Source organism: Pseudopipra pipra, chromosome 1 (assembly GCF_036250125.1).
Source record: "Pseudopipra pipra isolate bDixPip1 chromosome 1, bDixPip1.hap1, whole genome shotgun sequence".
Taxonomy (NCBI): domain Eukaryota; kingdom Metazoa; phylum Chordata; class Aves; order Passeriformes; family Pipridae; genus Pseudopipra; species Pseudopipra pipra.
In genome coordinates this window covers 97,810,511-97,828,605 of record NC_087549.1, presented here as the reverse complement: position 1 = coordinate 97,828,605, position 18,095 = coordinate 97,810,511, and the positions used below count along the sequence as shown (strand labels likewise).

At 41.0% G+C, this 18,095-nt stretch overlaps 1 protein-coding gene across 4 annotated transcripts in view; it reads right to left on the bottom strand.

Annotated features, from left to right (window-relative positions):
• ADCY1 (adenylate cyclase 1) overlaps positions 1-18,095 on the bottom strand; it is a 172,332-nt gene that overhangs the window by 74,968 nt on the left and 79,269 nt on the right. For all 4 annotated transcript variants that reach the window (XR_010433200.1, XM_064666872.1, XM_064666863.1 and 1 more), the window contains one exon: positions 4,632-4,743. Coding sequence is in view for 3 of the 4 variants with exons in the window: in XM_064666872.1 (XP_064522942.1) it covers positions 4,632-4,743 (112 nt within the window). In the remaining variant the exon portion in view is untranslated. The remainder of the gene's footprint in view (positions 1-4,631; positions 4,744-18,095) is intronic.

The window sequence follows — 18,095 nt, the reverse complement described above, 5'->3', positions numbered from 1 at the left end:
ACTGAAATATGTAAAGTAAAAATTGTTAAATGCTAAGAAGGCAATCAGGGAAGGATACTAAATTAAAATGGAAAAAAAATAAAAATAGACTCAGCCTACAAATACTGACAAAACCTCAAGGTATACATAACTGCAAATGGAAAGAACAAGGAAGTGGTGTGTGTCAGTCCACCTAATAGATGAGATGCCAAAAGTGACACAAAGCAAGATCTTTCATTCAGAATATCAATATCCTCTTCTAGTGATATCTTTTGAAAAGCACCTGAAATTCATTTATCCTTGTCTACTCGTAAATTAAAAGTCTTAGAAGTCCAAGATGCAGTAACGTGGAAGTTGAAAGGGAAATAACTGAATGTGTAAACACAAATAATTAATTCTCCATGTAGACTAGATGCAGAATGTAAATGAGAAGAATCTAACACAGAAAAGAGCAATTAAATAAAATAAAAATATGTCTAAAAATCAAACCTATTTGATTACAACACAGAGTGCTGAATAAATGCCTCCTCTTTTCTATTAAGATGATTTATTACAAGTAAAATATTTTGGGCATGTCTAAACTGTATCGCAACATAGTAGAGCTTTGACCATGACAGTTCCCAAGCAGGGGCATGTGCAGTTCTACGTGACGTTACTTGCGTAACTGCAGCCCTGAGAATCTCCCTTGTTCACAGTAAATCCGCGGTTAAAGCATAAAGAGAAAATGCAGTGACATATGCAGCGCATTAAATTAACAAGGCACTCAGTCTAAGTGTCATCTGTCCAGAAATTCCCTGGGAACATAAAACCAGCATAATGCAAATGATTATATCTGATTAAAATATGTCACTCTTACAAGCTAAAGAATGACAAACTGAAAGCGAGCTATAGTATCAAAGGTTGATTGCAAGGCATCTGAAGACCTCATGCAAAGATCAGTTACTTGAAGCATTTATTGATAATATGTAATACAGAATGACTATCAGCAGGGCGAAGTCTGAGATTTCACAAAGCTACCCTTGTTTAGTGGGAAGAAACAAAAAAACTTCAAAGTAACTGCCAGAAGTAAGTAAACTAAGCCTGAACAGCATATAAAATCCAATAGAAATCAATACAAAATAGTTCTTTCTATTTGAACTAGTCATGGGCCTTACCAGAAACTTCACCCACTGTGTTTGTTCAGGAAGGTAGCTTGCTGTTGTTATGTACAGTCCCACAGTCTCAAGGGAACCCTTGCATGGACAGACTTATCTAAAATGCTCATATCAGGGTGCCTAAAGACATCACAAGACTTCAGTAACCAGACATACAAATGAATCCCAAGGCATTCATAACAGCGCCTCCTCACGTGGATTCTCTAATGTCTGACTAGGATGAAGTTGCACTCCTGCAAGGATACTAGTATTGACATTAATTTTTGTTGACCTTTATATTTTTGAGACTCACATTCCTTTCTTCAAAGTGCGTGAAGTTGGCCCTAGGACTCAAAAGTTATTGAGGAGACCACAAAATCCTATATAAAACATGATTATCTAAGATTGTTTCTTTAAGAAACCAAACTGTGCTATTGTGAAAACAGAAATCATGCCATCATTTTCAGGGACCATATGGACAATGCTATTAGTTGTATGGTTTAGTTTTAGGTAATACTGCAAGGAGCAGGGGTTTTGACTTGATGATCCTTATGGGTCCCTTCCAACTCAAGATATTCTATAATTCTGTGATTTTAAGTACTGTGTTCTGACCATCTCTTCTCTAGCACAGTTCAAAGACTCAGTGATTTACAAGGTAAAATGTACTATGCAAGATAAGTGTTTAAAAAACATTTTCTCTCGAGGTGAATGAAGTGAAAGGACATGATAAAAGTACATATCAGTTCTAGTAGGGAGTAAGATGAGGAGTTTTTTTCCCCTCTCTCTTTACAGAATGCACAAGGATGCTTTCAAAGGAATTGAATGACAATACACTGAAACCTACGGTTTGCCTTCAGAACTCCCTTTCATGAGCTGTAACTATATTTGACGCTGTTGTGATTTAAAAAAAAAAGATGCGGCATTTCAAAGACAGGAAAACTATATGCCTGACCAAAAAAACCCCAAAAAGACAACATATAGAAAGAGAGAAATAACTACTGATATAAAGCATAAACCAGCTTCTAAATGTCAGAAGGACAAACTTTAGCAGAACTATACTGTCAAAAAGCAAAGACTCACTATTCCTACAACATATCAATGTGCCAAGACTCTTAACGAAGCTCCCAGCCAATATATGCTGCCTTACACTTATTACACTTCCCACAGTGGTGACAGGAATTCTTTTTAAGCATTACATTTTTAAGACAGGGCAATTGTTTTAACAAAGGTTGTCAGAAACTGCCCCTTCCAGTTGACATTGCTTCCCAAGAAACAGCACCACACAGCCTGCACACTCACAGATCGCACTTTAGTAGCCACAGCGAGCATATCTATCACTGTTACACTTCTCTTTAAAGTCCCTACAGTTTCCTCCTTAATCATCCTGAATACTAAAGCACAGCATAGTTATAAAAATCAGCCCAGTCCTCTGTTTTGACCTAATAATGAATATCTAGAAGCTGCTTTAACCAGGAGATCAGAATCCTTCTGAAAAATTGCACTTCTCAGCACATTTCTCTGACTGCAGGAGACACAATTACAAGTCTCCCTTAATCACATCACAAGGCGCTAAGGAAAACTTCTACATTCTCTCCTTAATCACACCTCAATACAGCACAATCTGAGCCAGAAGTACAACTAAATAGCAAATCTTCCTCACACAGCTGAAAGAAACCATGGGATCTATTCTAAAATTTGGAAAAAGAATCCTTGGAGGCTGAACAGATAATCTAAGGTTTTTTAGCTCCTCTGCTAACTCTGAACTGCTTCTTCCCTGACCAACAATTGACCTCACAACAAAAGCTGGCATCTGCCTGGTACCCTGCCTTCAAGTGTCACTGACGCCTCTAGCTGGTAGCACATGGCCACTGCTAAGGAAGCAAGCATGGTAGGGTAGCCATATCCCTGGCTTCAGTGCCATGCTGCACATGTCATAGGTTTATGCATTTCTGTGTGCACATATGAAATCTAGTGTTGTGTCACAGTACTTCCATGTTATTACACTGCCATGTGTTTCATGTCTATGAAGACTCCATGAATGACAGCATTATAAGTTTTAAAAGAGCTTGTTAGATGTCTGGTTGACATTTGAAGGATGAAATTCACTTATGAAATTAAAATGAAATTAAAGTAAGGAGCCTATCTGAACTTCTTAAGCCATTTAAGCTCTTACCAATGACTATCCACACAGAAGTCCATTTTACTTCTACAGTATCCATCTATGAAGCACTCTGGGCTGGGGACCTGTGGTCTCTATGAGACACTGCCAGTAGTTCCAGTAATCAATTGATTACACAAAGGCTTATGAGTATGTATAAATTCATATCAAAAAACCCTATACTTCCATTGCATCTCTACTCAGCATCTAAGTTAATGTTCTACTTAACCTGGGAAAAGGGAACACACAGTTTCTTTCTGTTATGACTTGAACACTTAGTGCACATCAGGACATAGCATTCAATCAAATGATAATCCATTTAAGTAAGAATAGTTCTTCCTCAACCCTGGCATCTTGTGGAGCAGAAGATTTCTTCCTCCTTGGGGTACTGGGAGCTGTTTATCAAGAGTAAGATATGGATGTAAAATGTCCACATGCTTTAGATCTCTCCTGTGGAAGACTGCATCAAGGAGAAGTGAGTTTGGACTGAAAAAATGTGGATGCTGTTTATGTTGAGGGCCTAAAGAAATATGTTCTCTAGGCTGCTGCACAGAGTCTGAAGAAAAAATAGCTAGATAGTGGAGGAGCATAATTTATGTGGAAGTGACACTTCTCAGCAATGAAGGCTCTATGGACATGGCTGGCAGATAAGATAGATTTGATGAAGTTCTGCTTTTTTCAAGGGGAAAGCACATTTTCAGCGTCTTGTTAAATGTAATTTGAAACAAGACGTGTGACTTTCTGGCACATCTATTCCTCTCATTTTTTGTCAAATTGTTCTTGTCAAATTAGGCTGCTTTGAGTTATAGGCAAGGAACATTTCTCTCATTTTCTCTTCCTTGGGGAATCTAGCCCAATGTAAGTGCAGCAACCAAAACATAGGCATCAGTTATGATATGGATCCCATTTTGCCTACAATAGTCTCTGAAAAGCTACTGTCATTTCTGTGGCAAAAAGTGCTCTCTGTGAAGAACAAATTTTACTCTCTAGCTTCCTACTATCAGAGAAAGTAGTTTTATGCCAAACTGCCAATATTCATATTTTCCATTATTCTGGGCTTTTATCCAAGAAGGATAGAAATGTAAATATTGAAATATTTTCTCTATTTTGGTGCAAACAAAATTAATAAAGAACACTGATGGACTGCATGGAGGGGAAAGAAAAGTATATATAGCACATTTCTTTCCTAAACAATTAAAATAGACTGTTTTCTTTCCAGAACATTAATAAAAAATGGAAGCTTTAGAAATTCATGACACACAGGGCTAAATCAGTCTGCTACAGATTTCTAACATATGTAACTCATGCATCATTTTTCAGAAGGAAATATACATTAAATTGAAATAAGAATTTGTACTTACTGTAGCTAACTCATCAAATTTTCCAAAAAGCTCATTCAGCAGCTTCACCAGTTCTTGGGCAGTACACTGTGATGCCAAACTAGTAAACCCCACAATGTCTGCAAACAAAATGCTGTAAAGAAGGAAAAAGACACAGAAAAATCAGTACAGAAGACATCTTCACATTCTTATTATACTCTTCTATAGCAAGAATGTGACCCTGAGCACAAACTCTAATAACCCCTGAAATGCTACCAATAAAGTGCAAGTTGGAACAAAAATAGCAAAGATTCAGACATTCAGGCATTAGTCTGGTGCTATCAACTGTTGTAGAGAACCCTCAGGCACTTTCAATGCCTACATATCCATTTGGTGTAGATACTGCAAAGCACCTCACTTGTAAGCTCCCCAGTGAGCACTCCAGGAGCACACTGAACAGTTTCTCCTCTTTGCAGCTGGGATCTCCCCAGCTCGACTGGTTTCAAAGACAGTTTTGCATGGCTAGAGTTCCACAGCCAAACAGATAAACCTTGCATGAGGTTTACTAAGTACTGAAAGACAGGAGTCTTGTGTGCAGAATCTCCATGATGTGATCCTACAGTAGCTCCCTGTGAGGAGCCAGTGTCAAGCCAGTATTCTCTGTACTGTGCTGACTGGCTCATGTAAATGTCCAGCTTTCTATCAGCGTTAGCAAGGTTTTAACGTCCAACAGCTTAATCTGCTTTAACAATCCCTACCCATCAGTGTTGATCATGGGAGATAGCTGAAAGAAGCACAGGTACCAGTGTGATTGAGAGAATAAAAATTCTTGTGTAATCCAGAAGCTTGAGAGAGTATGGTGCCATGATTCTTTCAATTCTCTAGATTCCTCCTTCTGTCGGCAGAGGTACAATGCCAACTGTGGGATCACACTGCATTTATCTCCAACACACAGACTAGAAATGTCAAACAATTTACGTAAATGTTAATAAACAGTCCCACAATGCATGACCTTGGTATACACTTGACATAGTGTAAAACTTAACTTACAAACTGTAAGTTGAATTAAGCATTATGTACTCCCCTTTACCTCAGCAAACCTTCACTCTTTAGATAAAACAGCAATATTAGAAAAGCAGGCCTAATAAGTCTACTGTTTTCCATTCTCCATAGACAAGTCTCAGCTCACCTAGTAAGTTACAAAAAAGGCACTCCTGACTCAGACCTTGCTTTTATAATTTAATTTAACTTGGCAAAACTTTAAAGGGTAACATTCAACCAAAAGAAAGCATTCCACAAAGCATTGACTTAGCACATGCTAACCCATACAGCTTAAGAAAATCCAGCCCATTCAGTCCCAAGTTACCCAAAATATTAAGAAAGGAGATTAGGAGAAGAAGAAGTAAAGAAAAAGAGAGTATTATTGCTTATTATAGCTACCACCAGAGTCCTGTGAGAGTCCAACTTCCACCTGTCCAGGTGGCAGGGTTTGAACAAGCACAGAGAGTACATGTTGCTGCTTTCATTTGCTTTGGCCCTGTTGTGGCCACACAACCTGCCCCCAGCTGGGACTTCTGATGTGCCAGCCAATCCTGGACCGAGTCAGGGGCTCCAAGGTGCGGTGTGAGCAGTGCTCTCAGTGTCCAGGGACTGACAGCTGCTTCAGGGCTGCCCCAGGAGACTCACAGAGGCTGGGGCTGTGGGATAGGGCATTACTTCACTTCCACAAAATTCAACCTGTCCCTTCCCACCCCGCCAAACACACACACACTTGAGTTGGTCCAAGCTAAAAATTATTAATCCATTGTCTCACACCCTCTCACACACACAAGGCTCTGAAAATTAGCACTCTGATATTCTCAAAATTAGCACTGAAACTCAACAGCTGCTTCATTTTATTTTAGCTAGTTAACTGACCAGCGTTATCTCTTGCACTTCTTTACCCATCTGTGTCCATCTGTTGCCTCTTCTCTTACTGCTTGGACTACCAGTATTGTGAGGCAGTGCCCACATTTACTCTTTATTGTATAACATCTAAAAGCACCTTGAACTGTGACATGAAGTCAAATCACCCTTATGATGTAATAAACTTTTTCACCCCTGTTATGTTCTGCTCAGTTTTTTGGAATGTAAAGGACACAGAAGGCCTTTATCAGGAGGTGGCAAAATCAGACACAGGGAGTGAGAACAGAAAAGAGATTTGATTTCTTGTTATGGCCATGAAATTCATAATGGTACTAAAGAAAGAAATTATAAGACATACAGTGCCAGAATTCCAGTGACACACCTCAAGTGTTTCCAGGGCCAAACCATATTTTCAAATACACTCAAATATATTTGAAGTCTAAGTTCCCACATTGGCACTGAAATTCCCTTTCCTTTGATTTGAATATATTAGTCACACAAAAATACCAAGACCTTAAATTTAGGCCATGTCTAATATACTTAGAAAAGTTAAGACAAAGCAACTACAGTAGTGACATCAGTGTTAAAACACATTAATCACTCCTGTAGATGCCCTCATCCAAGGGAAAAGTAGTCTTGCCTCACAGTAACTTAATCGGTGATTGCCATGGAAGTTCACATCCTCAGAAATGATTAAACTAGAGTAAACTACAGCTACTTTATGTATGCAGGAAAGATTCCTCATAATGGTATGGTATACAAAAGGATTGTCAAGTAATTTTTATTTTAAAAAAGGGTAAATGTTAGCATATATAGAAACAAGAAGTGAAAAGCTACCAATTAACAACTGGTTCTCTTAATGACCATTCAGGGATATGTCTCTCCCTGCTTTAATTCCACAGAATTAAGTAATTTAATTCCACAGAATTAACAATGCCACTGGGGCACTCTGGTGAAAAACCAAAAAAAAAAAAAAAAACCAATCTCAATTAAACTGAAACTAATAAAGAACAAAGAGAAACGAAAGTGGAAAGTGAAAATAAAGGACAAAGGTTGCTTCTGTTTCCTCAACAACACAGCTTCCACATGATTCAAGCACTGCTCTTCACAACAGGCAATGTGAATGTGTCAGTTAAGAAGGCTAAGTAGCTATTACAGTGCTGAGTCTGGTGCTGTCGCATTGCCCGGGGGCTCAGAAATGCTTCTATTCCTCCATCCCACAATTAAGCAAGGGGAACATAAGCTAACATTGTCTTTGCCTGTGTGCTATACCAAGACCTCTGCAATCCCATGGTCTTTGAAATATTCAGCTTTTGTCCTGTAGTTTTCAGTCACAGAATCTCAAAGAATCATAGAATGTTAAGGGGTTGGAATGGACTTTTAAGATCATTTAGTCTCCTTGCCAAGGGCAGGGACACCTCCCACTAGACTGGGTTGCTCAAGGCCTTATCCAACTTGGCTTCAAACACTGACAGGATCAGAGCATCCACAACCTCCCTGGGTAATCTCTTCCATTGTCTCACCACCCTCACAGTAAAAAATTTCTTCCTAATATCTACCTTAATTTTTCCCTCTTTCAATTTGTACTCATCCCTCCTTGTCCTATCACTGGAGTTCCTAATGAAGAGTCCCTCCTTGGCTTCCTAGTAGGCCTCCTTCAGATACTGAAGACTGCTATGAGGTCTTCACACAATCTTCTTCAGGACAAACAGCCCCAACTTTCTTAGCCTGTCTTCCTAGGGAAAGTGCTCCAGTCCTCTTATCAACTTCATGGTCCTTTGCTGGACTTGCTCCAACAGTTCCATGCCCTTCTAGTTTTGGGGGGGGGTGGGTACCAGAACACTTTGCACTATTCCAAATGGGGTGTCATGAGGTCAGAGTAGAGGAGGAGGATCACTTCCCTCTACCTTCTGGCTATGCTCCTTTTGATGCAGCCCAGGATGTGGTTGGCTTTCTGGGCTACAAGCGAATGCTGCCAGCTCATGCTGAGTTTTTTATCAACCACTATCCCCAAGTCTCTCTGCAGGACTGTTCTCAATCACTTCTCCATCCAACCTGCAGGTGTACCTGGGATTGCCATGACCCGTGCACTTTGCTTTGTTGAACTTCATGTGGTTTACATCAACCCACCTCTCAAGCCTGTCAAGGTCCCTCTGGATGGCATCCCTTCCCTCCAAGGTGTGTTGATTGTACCACACACCTTGGTGCGGTCATCAAATTTGCTGAGGGTGCATTTGATCCCATTGTCAATGTCACCGATAAAGATGTTGAGCAGTATCAGCCCCAGTAGTGACCCCTTATGGATACCACTCGTCACAGGTTTCCACGTGGACAATGAGCCCATGACCACAACTCTTTGCATGCAGGCATCCATCAGTTCACTGTCCACTGAGTGGCCCATCCATCAAATCCATGTCTCTAATTTGGAGACAGTGTCAAATGTTTTGCATAAGTCCAGGTAGATGACATCTGTTGCTCTGTCCCATCCACCAGTGCTGTAGCCCCATCACAGAAGGTCATAAAATTTGTCAGGCATGATTTCCGCTTTGTAAAGCCATGTTGGCTGCTACTAATCATCTCTTTGTTTTTCATGTGCCTTAGCATAGTTTCCAGGAGAATCTGCTCCATGATCTTCCAAGGCACAGAGGCAAGACTGAATGGTCTGTAGATTCCCAGGTCTTTGGCTTTCCCCTTTTTAAAAATGAGGGTTATATTTCCCTTTTTCCACTCACCAGGGACTTCACCTGACTGCGACAATTTTTCAAAAATTATGGATAATGGATTAGCAACTTTTTCTGACAGCTCCCTCAGGACCTGTAGATGAATCTCATTGGGTCCCATAGACTTGTGCACATTGATGTTCCTTAGATGGTCTTGAACCCTCTTATAGTGGGCTTAGAGTCTTCTTTTTCCTAGTCCCTTCATTTTCTTTCCTGACTTGGATGGCATGGCTGGAGCACTTGCCATTGAGGAATGAAGCATAAAAGTAGTTGAGAAACTCAACCTACTCTTTGTCCAGGGCAGCCAGGTCTCCCATTTCCTTCTGGAGAGGGCCCACATTATCCCCAGCCCTTCTTTTGCTTACAACACGTCTATAGAAGCCCTTCCTGTTATCCTTAGTATCCCTGGCCAGACTCAATTCTAACTGGGTTTTTGTTTCCTTAACCTTGTCCCTAGCTTCCCAAACAATTCTCCCAGGCTACCTGTCCTCATTTCCACTTCCTGAAGTTTCTTTTTTCACTGAGCTTGCTCAGCAGCTCCTTATCCATCCACAGAGGTCTCCTAACATTTTTGCCCAATTTCTTCCTTGTTGGGATGCAATGCTCCTGAGCTTGGAGGAGGTGATTCTTCAAATTTATCCAGCATTCTTGGGCTCCTCTGCCTTCTAGGGCTCTAGCCCATGGCACTCTACCAAATAGATCCTTAAGGAGGCCAAAGTCTGCTCTCTTGAAGTCCAGGACTGAGAGCTTGCTGTGTGCTCTCCTCACTGCTCTGAGGATCTCAAACTCCCCCAGCCTGTAGTGCTCCAAGGCAGCCTTGGCTGAGTGACCACATTTACCACCAGCCCTTCCCTTCTGGTGAGGACAAGGTCAGTATGGCACCTCTTCTTGTGTAAGGTAGTCATCATTGACACACTTGGAAGAACCTCCGGGATTGCTTGTGTCTTGCTGTGTTGTCCCTCCAACAGATATCAGGAAATCCCCCATGAGGACTGGGGCTTGAGAGCACGAGGCTGCTCCTATCTGCCTAGAGAAGGCTTCATCTGCACCATCCTCCTGATGAGGTGGCCTATAGCAGACCCCCACTATAACATCCCCTACCCTCCCCTTCTTCTTTACCCACAAGCTCTCAGCTGGCTCCTCATCAGAGTTCCACACTCTCCGGCAGGTCACTGACATACATAGCTACACCCTGTCCTCGTGTCTCTAGCCTGTCTTTCCTAAAAAGCCTAAAAACCCCCATTCCAATGCTCTAGTCATAGGAACCATCCCACCATGTCTCCATGATGCCAATGATACCATACCCACACAGGTGTACACACATCCCTAGTTCTTCTTATTTGTTCCCTGTCCTACATGTGTTTATGTTTAAGCACCTGAGCTGGGCCCTGGAATAACTGGAATGCCTTTGCACTATTCTGGGCATCCATTACAGGTGTTGGCATCTGACTGGCAGGATTGGGATGGATAGATACCTTTCCCCAACAAATTTAGTTTAAAGGCCCCTTAACTAGTCTGGCAACTCCCTGACCAAAGATAGTGTTTCCCATCTTTGTCAGATGGACCCCATCAACCCCCAGTAAACCAGATTTGGCAAAGCAAATCCCATGGTCTGAGTAACCAAAACCCTGATTTACCAATCATACCAGGACTTTACCAGTAAGTTCACAGAAACAGAAAGTTTGGCTAATCTGGTAAAAACTTAAATCACTTTGGCTTTTAGACAGACAAGTTATTGTAAGACCCCAGTCCCAAAGCCTCAAGCTATACTGGGAGTATTACTTTTATATTTAAGACTCCAAGAGTTTACCCACCGAACTTTTGCAGAGACTTTGGTTCTTGACATAACCTAAAGAGAAGAACACTCCACACATTTTCCCAGGAGACACTTTTAATTTTAGGAAGAAAATAAGGGTTTTGATGTAGGTTTAAAAGGGGTGACAAACAACCAAGTTAGAACATTCCACAAAGCACCAACCCAGCACATGCCAGCCCACAAAACTTAGCTGAATCAAACCCACTGGTTTTAAGTTACCCAAAATATTAAGTAAGAAAAGAGTGAAGAAAGAAAGAGTAAAAAGAGTAAAAAAAGAAAGCAATTAACAGAAGAAACAGGAGTAAGTAGCTACCACCAAAGAATCCTATGGAGATCCAGTTCCACACATAAAATAACAAGAGCTCAGAGGAAAAAGCCACACAGAGCCCTGTGCTCCTGTATTTATGCGCTTTGGCTACTGTAGCCACACCTCCCAGGCTGGACATCTGGTTATCTGCCCACTCAGTGCCTCCCAGGTGGGAATGAGGGGTGGTGTAGCCAATCAGAGGCTCTAGGGGGCATGGTGTGGGCGGGCTCCCAGGCTGCCCTTTTTGATTGACAGCTTTTCTATTTGAGTTCCTTGCTGCAGCCTAGCTCTGTGAGTTTTGAGACTACGGTGAGGCTGCTGGCCTTGCCCTGCCCCCCATATACACACACACTAATTGGTTCCCACCCAATAATTAAAATACTACTAATAACTGATCCAATGTCTCACAGTTATTGGGATCGTAAATTGCAACAGCATGTCAATATTCTAATTGTATCCTGGGGGGAAAATAATCAATTAGAGGAACCTTGACAGGCTAGAGAGGTGGGCCTGTGTGAACCCTGTTAAGTTCAACAAGGCCATATGCAAGGTCCTGCACCTGGGTTGGGGCAATCCCAAACATGGATACAGATGGAGGGATTAGTAGGTTGAGACTGGCACTGCAAAGGAGGGCTTGAAGGTACTGGTGGATGAAATGTTGTACATGAGTCATCTCTGTATGCTTGCAGCCCAAAATGCCAAATGTATCCTATAAAATGAAGTGTGGCCAGCAGGTAGAGGGAGGTGATTCTGCCCCTCTCATGAGAGCCCACCTGGAGTACTGTGTCCAGCTCTGGGGTTTTCAGCACAGGAAAGACACAGACCTGTTAGAGTGTTGTGAATGTTCAGCCTAGAGAACAGAAGGCTCCAAGGACACCTTATAGCACCCTTCCAGGACCTAAAAAGGGTGTATGAGAGAGCCAAAGAGGGACTTTTTACCTGGGTCTGCAGTGATAGGGCAAGGGGGAATGGTTTAAAACTAAAACAGGTAGACTGAGATTAGATGCAAGGAAGAAATTCCTTACTATGAGTGTGGAACAGGTTTCCCAGAGAAGCTGTGGATACCTCATTTTTGGAAACACTCAAGCTCAGGCTGGTCAGGGTTTTGAGCAAACTCGGGAAAGATGAACCTCACCCTAACACAGGGACTGGACTAGCTGATCTTTAATGTTTCCTTCCAACTCAAACCATTCTATGGTTCCATGATTCTAATTTTTTAATGGAGGTTTCCTAACAACATTTTTTTAAAGTTACCTTGAGGTGAGTATTTGGTTTGATATGCCAACAGCTATTTCTAACTGCTTCTGGTATACAAATTCTGAACAAAAGCAAAGCAGCACTGCAGCGAGCAAGTTCAGGAAAGGAAGCATTACAAGCAGCCATTTCTCTCCTCTGTCACAAAGAGCCAAGCTGGTTCAGCACAGGCATACATTATTATCTCATACTCCTTGACAATCTGGAGCATTTCTGTGTTGACAAGCCCAGAGTCATTGCTCCAAGACCTTCTGTATTCCTATTTACTCCCTCCATGATCCCTGCAGGCAGCATAGCCAGCACCTGTCTGGTGACTGCAGCCCTCCTGCAGCATGGCAGGAAGTGGCTGCACCTGATAGAACCGAGCCCGGAAAGCCTATGGCTTGGTTTAAGAGATTTAAACTGCTTCCCAACTGTTAGTATTGACAGAACAACCTTTTTCTATGTCACTCTATGGGGTATTCAGAAGGAGAAATCCTGCCAAGTCACACAAGAGATTTGAGAGCTTGTAGGTGGTAAATGTTCACTTTTAACAGCGCTCATTCATGTGTTTTGTGCACTTGATTAGTCCTGCTGTTTTCAATGGAGCACTTGTCTAAATGAGCAGTCTGCAAAATAAGGAGTGGTTGTGTGCCCTATTTTTCATTTCCATTTGGGTCATTTGTTTAATTAGAGTACAACTTATAGTAAGAATGGTATTTTAATATCACACAGTGCCTCAGAAAGGAACCTGTAGGACTTTTTTTCCTCAAAGGTCAAATGTAAGGAAAGTTAATTAATAATTTTATCTATGACTCACTGAAATATTGAAGAAAAACATGCTCAAAAAATTAAAGCAGGCTGTTAAAAGTAAACATAAAGGGAGGGTATGTTTTTACATAATAATCATTTATGAAAACTAGTTCACTATGGAATCACAGGCTCAGAAAGACTATATACAAAAATCTGTTCATAGACATCATTATCACAGCTTTTTAAAACATTAAAATGGGTATGTTAAATTCAAAAATTATTTAAGTTCTGATGGTTTCTAAAAGACAGGACAGACCAGAAATATTTGCATATATATAGCTGCAGATTTTGTTCTGGCTTCAGACTGGGTTACAAGAACTTCTAAAATGCCCCAGGGAATCTTTTTATTGGTAGCTTTGAATCAGGCAGTGTGTTTCCTGAAATTAATCTCTCTTCTTACAAAGCATCCAGTTCTATTTCACACTTGTAAAAATAAGGCTAAATGAAACTGCTGTACCAAAGGCTCAAGAAATTATTAGCCATTCAATGTTCACTTTCTTTTTATGTCTTGAACATTGAGTTACAGAGCAAAGCAAGAAGTTGTCTGTTAATATACCAGTATCTATCCATGTGTTGAAACAGTTTCATGAATAAACTAATGGAATGGGAAAAGTCCACTTCAAAAGAGACAAAATCTGTTGAAGTCTCCATACAGGGAGCTGAAATTCAACTTGAAATTTTCTTAATTGAATTATGGCTGCATGGAGAGATTCAGTCAGGACTAGTGAGTATTTACAGTAGCCACAGTAAGTACATATGTAATTTGTAAATTCCTTAGCCCTGTAGGAATAAGGAAACAAGGAATAAGAGAAGGAAATATTAATCTTACATTACTCAACTTAGTCTTAGAAAAGAGCCATTTCTTTCATGTCACAAACCATACTCTTTAGCACCACAGAAGAGCTGGTCTGTTGGGTAGTCTTTACATGTAACTTGACATCTGGTTCCCCAATATAGTTCATAGTGTCCTTGGCTGGGATTACCCCTGTAAAATAACACCTGTACTGTGTTGAAATGGGTCCTTGACTGTACATGGACTATTTCCTTCTGGTAAGTCACAGTTATTACATTAGTTGTGATTATTTTACTTTCCTGGTGGTTGAATTTAGTGTCCTTACTGAGTTAATGCTATAATACTATTGAATGTGTATTTGTATGCCTTGTTTTGCATACTGTATTTTCATTAAGTTGTTTGCCTCCGTTTAAAACCATGTACTTATTTCTTACTGCGCAGGAATTCTGTTCAGAAACTTCACAAGGTAAGCAGATGTACTACAGATCTGGGAAGAGCTCATCAAAGCATGACACAACACTGAGGACTCTGTCTTCAGCACGGAGAGGTGTGTTTTCTTTCCCTTCCAGAGTCACAGTCAGTTGCAGGCAGTCATTCAACAACTATTTGGGTAGTTGGTAAAATATTCACCAGTTAATTGATAAACCAGGGTTGTTGCCACAGTTTTCTGAAACGTGCTAGTATTTTTTCCCAGTCCATCATTCACTTCTTAAAAAGTTATATGTATCTCTATTGTAACACATCTACCTTTGTTTTTCTGGGAGGAGGTAAAGAAGGTAGCTGTATGAATGTCTTATTTTTCACATGGAAGATCTTGTGATTAAATACACCTTGGCTTTTTTTTTCAGGCAGCTATTTAGAAGACTGAAACAGATGCTTTTTTTACTTATGAAGGTATTTTTTTGCTGTTGGGCGTTTTATTGTTTTGGCTTTTTTAACAGATAAGGAATGGAAAAATCATGTAATTTAATAATTGAATGCCTACCTCCTTCAGGCTATCCTTTCTGAAGAATAATGCTCTGACACTTCCAGATATTTGCTGGGAGAAAAAGAAAACATTGCAACAGGAAAAGTAAAAGTGCAGATAATTTTCTATTTTCCATTGTGTAGCTTTAATGGTTAAAAAATCCTGGAATTTAGAATTATAGAAGGGCTTTTTGTTGGATTCTTTTAACAGCAGAGCTTTACAGAATGCTTGATATGAAAAGGACAAGTCACGAGAATATAAGAATGATCTCTTAGGTTTGCCTGGGATAGCACTGAACTGCCACTACCCAGAAGAAAAAAAAGTTGTTTTTGTCTCCTTGAAAAAGTAAAGCACACATATATTGTTGGCACTGACCACCAGCAGCTCTTCCCAGAGGGATTCTGTAGTGCTGTTGTCCACACTGGTGTCAGGGTGGCACCTGCTGGGAGTTGCCTTGCATCCTTCTGATCTGCATAGTCACAAAACTTCTGGAGTGAAACTCTGGTCTACTGGGACCTGCTAGCCACAGCTTGCTGGGTATTTTCTGGACACTATTTCACCCCATATATATATATTTAATGATACAGTAGTTGCTTTACTGAAATAAAAGGCAAGACAGTTTCTTATAGTACAGATGGTGAAGGGAGGTGTCCTGTTTTCAGTTCTCTTCTCTGAGGATCTTACCTTTGACATTAAAATGACACCATTTTACTTTGCCTCCATTTGCCCCAAAAGCACCTTCTTAATGTCAGAGAATGAGTTCACATCTCCAGACAGGGTATTTGGATTCCAAAACTTTTATAAACTCCACATTGAATCAGTGGATAAGTCACAGAAACTTTAGTGGTTATGTGAAAAAACATATCATGTGGGGGAAAAAAAGAGTACTCCTGAGTTTACATTTCTAAAAGATTTCAGCACCAGGGAGGACTCAAAAGTGTTATAACCAACCAGTCCAGCTGCAAAGCAGTGCTGTTTAAGATGACCACTCACACTGTAATGAATGCAGATACTTTTGACATATACAAGATATAAATACACCAATCATGATATAATTACCATTAGCCCACCTTGACCCTGACTATAAGTGCAATCAGCAATATACATATATTTCATAGCACTTTGATGGTATAACTAGACAAAATTTTTATAAGTATATAGGGAATGTGATCACCAAAGGGCCAAAGTAGAAGACACCCAAGCACCAAAACATAAGACTTGATTAGCACAAGTGACTGCAAATAGAAAGGCAGGACATCACTCAAAGATGGAAGATTGGCAGGAAAAAGAAAAAATGCAAGCAGCATTGGTAGGGAGTGCAACACCATAAAAGCATAAGGCATGAACAAGGAAAAGTGAAGGAGGAAGACAGCCGACTGGATTTTGAATGTGTCCTTCAAGAGCTCTCAACTCTGACTTTGGCAACTGAGTGTAGGAGGCATGTCCCAGGGGCAGGGGAACCAAGGGACATGCGCAGGGACAGACACCCCCATTGGTTAGAAGGTCACATGGTTTTAGGGGATAAAAGGGGGAGCAAAATTCAAATAAAGCCTCTTTGATTTCCACCTCACGAAGAGTGTACATCATTCTTTATTATATAAAGACCGCAACGTTACAATTGAGAACCATCAAAGACTGTAAACAACATTGCTAACTTTGCAGCATCAGCTCTGGGGTACTGTACATTTAGAACAAACTTTAAACTGATTGTTAAAAACTAAGAGGTTTGTATGCAGAATGACTAGATCAACATTATGTAAGAGTTAACCATTTGCATGAAGTAAGCAACTAAAGAGTAATTTTTAATTCAATAATGTTCAGTTTTACAGTGTAAAACTGACCTAATTTGTCAGACTTCTGAACTCTCTCATCACAGCCATCTCTGTTTCTCTCACTGACAGAAATACTTTTAGTTACAACTTAGTCACTAGGAAGTGGTCCTTGCAAATATTAAAGCCAGCTTGATGAGAGATAGACTGAATCTCGAGAGAAGGAACTTACTAGTGGATGAGGGAGAGGAGAAGGTACTAAAAGAGTTTACTCCTTTGCTATGAGTACACAGTGCAAATCAAGGCAGCTCTGTGACATCACTTACTAAGCCTTCACCTTGCTTAGTGCAACCATGACAGCAATTGAACCTCTTTGATGTTGGGGAACACAGGGCAGAGTGGGACGAGTTCCAAGCCTGGAGAAGGATTTATAGCCCTGAATAACATCCCTTACACTGGACATGACTCTACCTCACTGGACTTTACACTAAAATACCGGATTGGACACTACTATGGAATGGACAGTTATCCCCAGTTATTCCCCAGTTGTTGTTGTATTGTTATACTATTGTTTGTACCCCAGTTGTTGTTTTAAATTTTTATCCTCCATATTGTCTTCCTCCTTCCCTCAGAGTTTTCCCGCCTTTTTCCCCTGTTTTCCCGCTCCTCTGCCTGTGATTGGTTGGAGTTTGCCGCAGTGCAGAGGCAGCTGTTATTGGCCCTTTCCCCCAGAGACACCTAAACTCCTCCCTTTATTACCCGGTTACCCAATCCCTTTCCTTCCTGAAATGTCAATCCCTTGCTCCTCCCCAGTTCTGAATCCTCCCCTCAGACCTACCCTATTTAAGTCCCTGCTCACCTTAATAAAATTGGCATTGCCTCACGAGACCTTTGCTGTGTCTTGAACCCTTTCTGCAGTGCCCGATCCCTTTCCTATCCCCACGGGTCGTGGCAAGTGGCGCCCAACGTGGGGCACAGTAGAGGTCTCTTACATTAAGAGAACTCCTGTGCTTCACTTGAGCTCAAGGATCCTCAGGAGTGAGGATTACTCCGCCGACCCTCCCCTGCAAAGCGGACGGCTACGGGCTTCTTCTGCCGCGTGGGTCGCACACCGGACAGGTGAGCTACAGGGGACAACCTTTACACCTCACCCCACACCTCACCCCAGCAACTTTAATCGAAA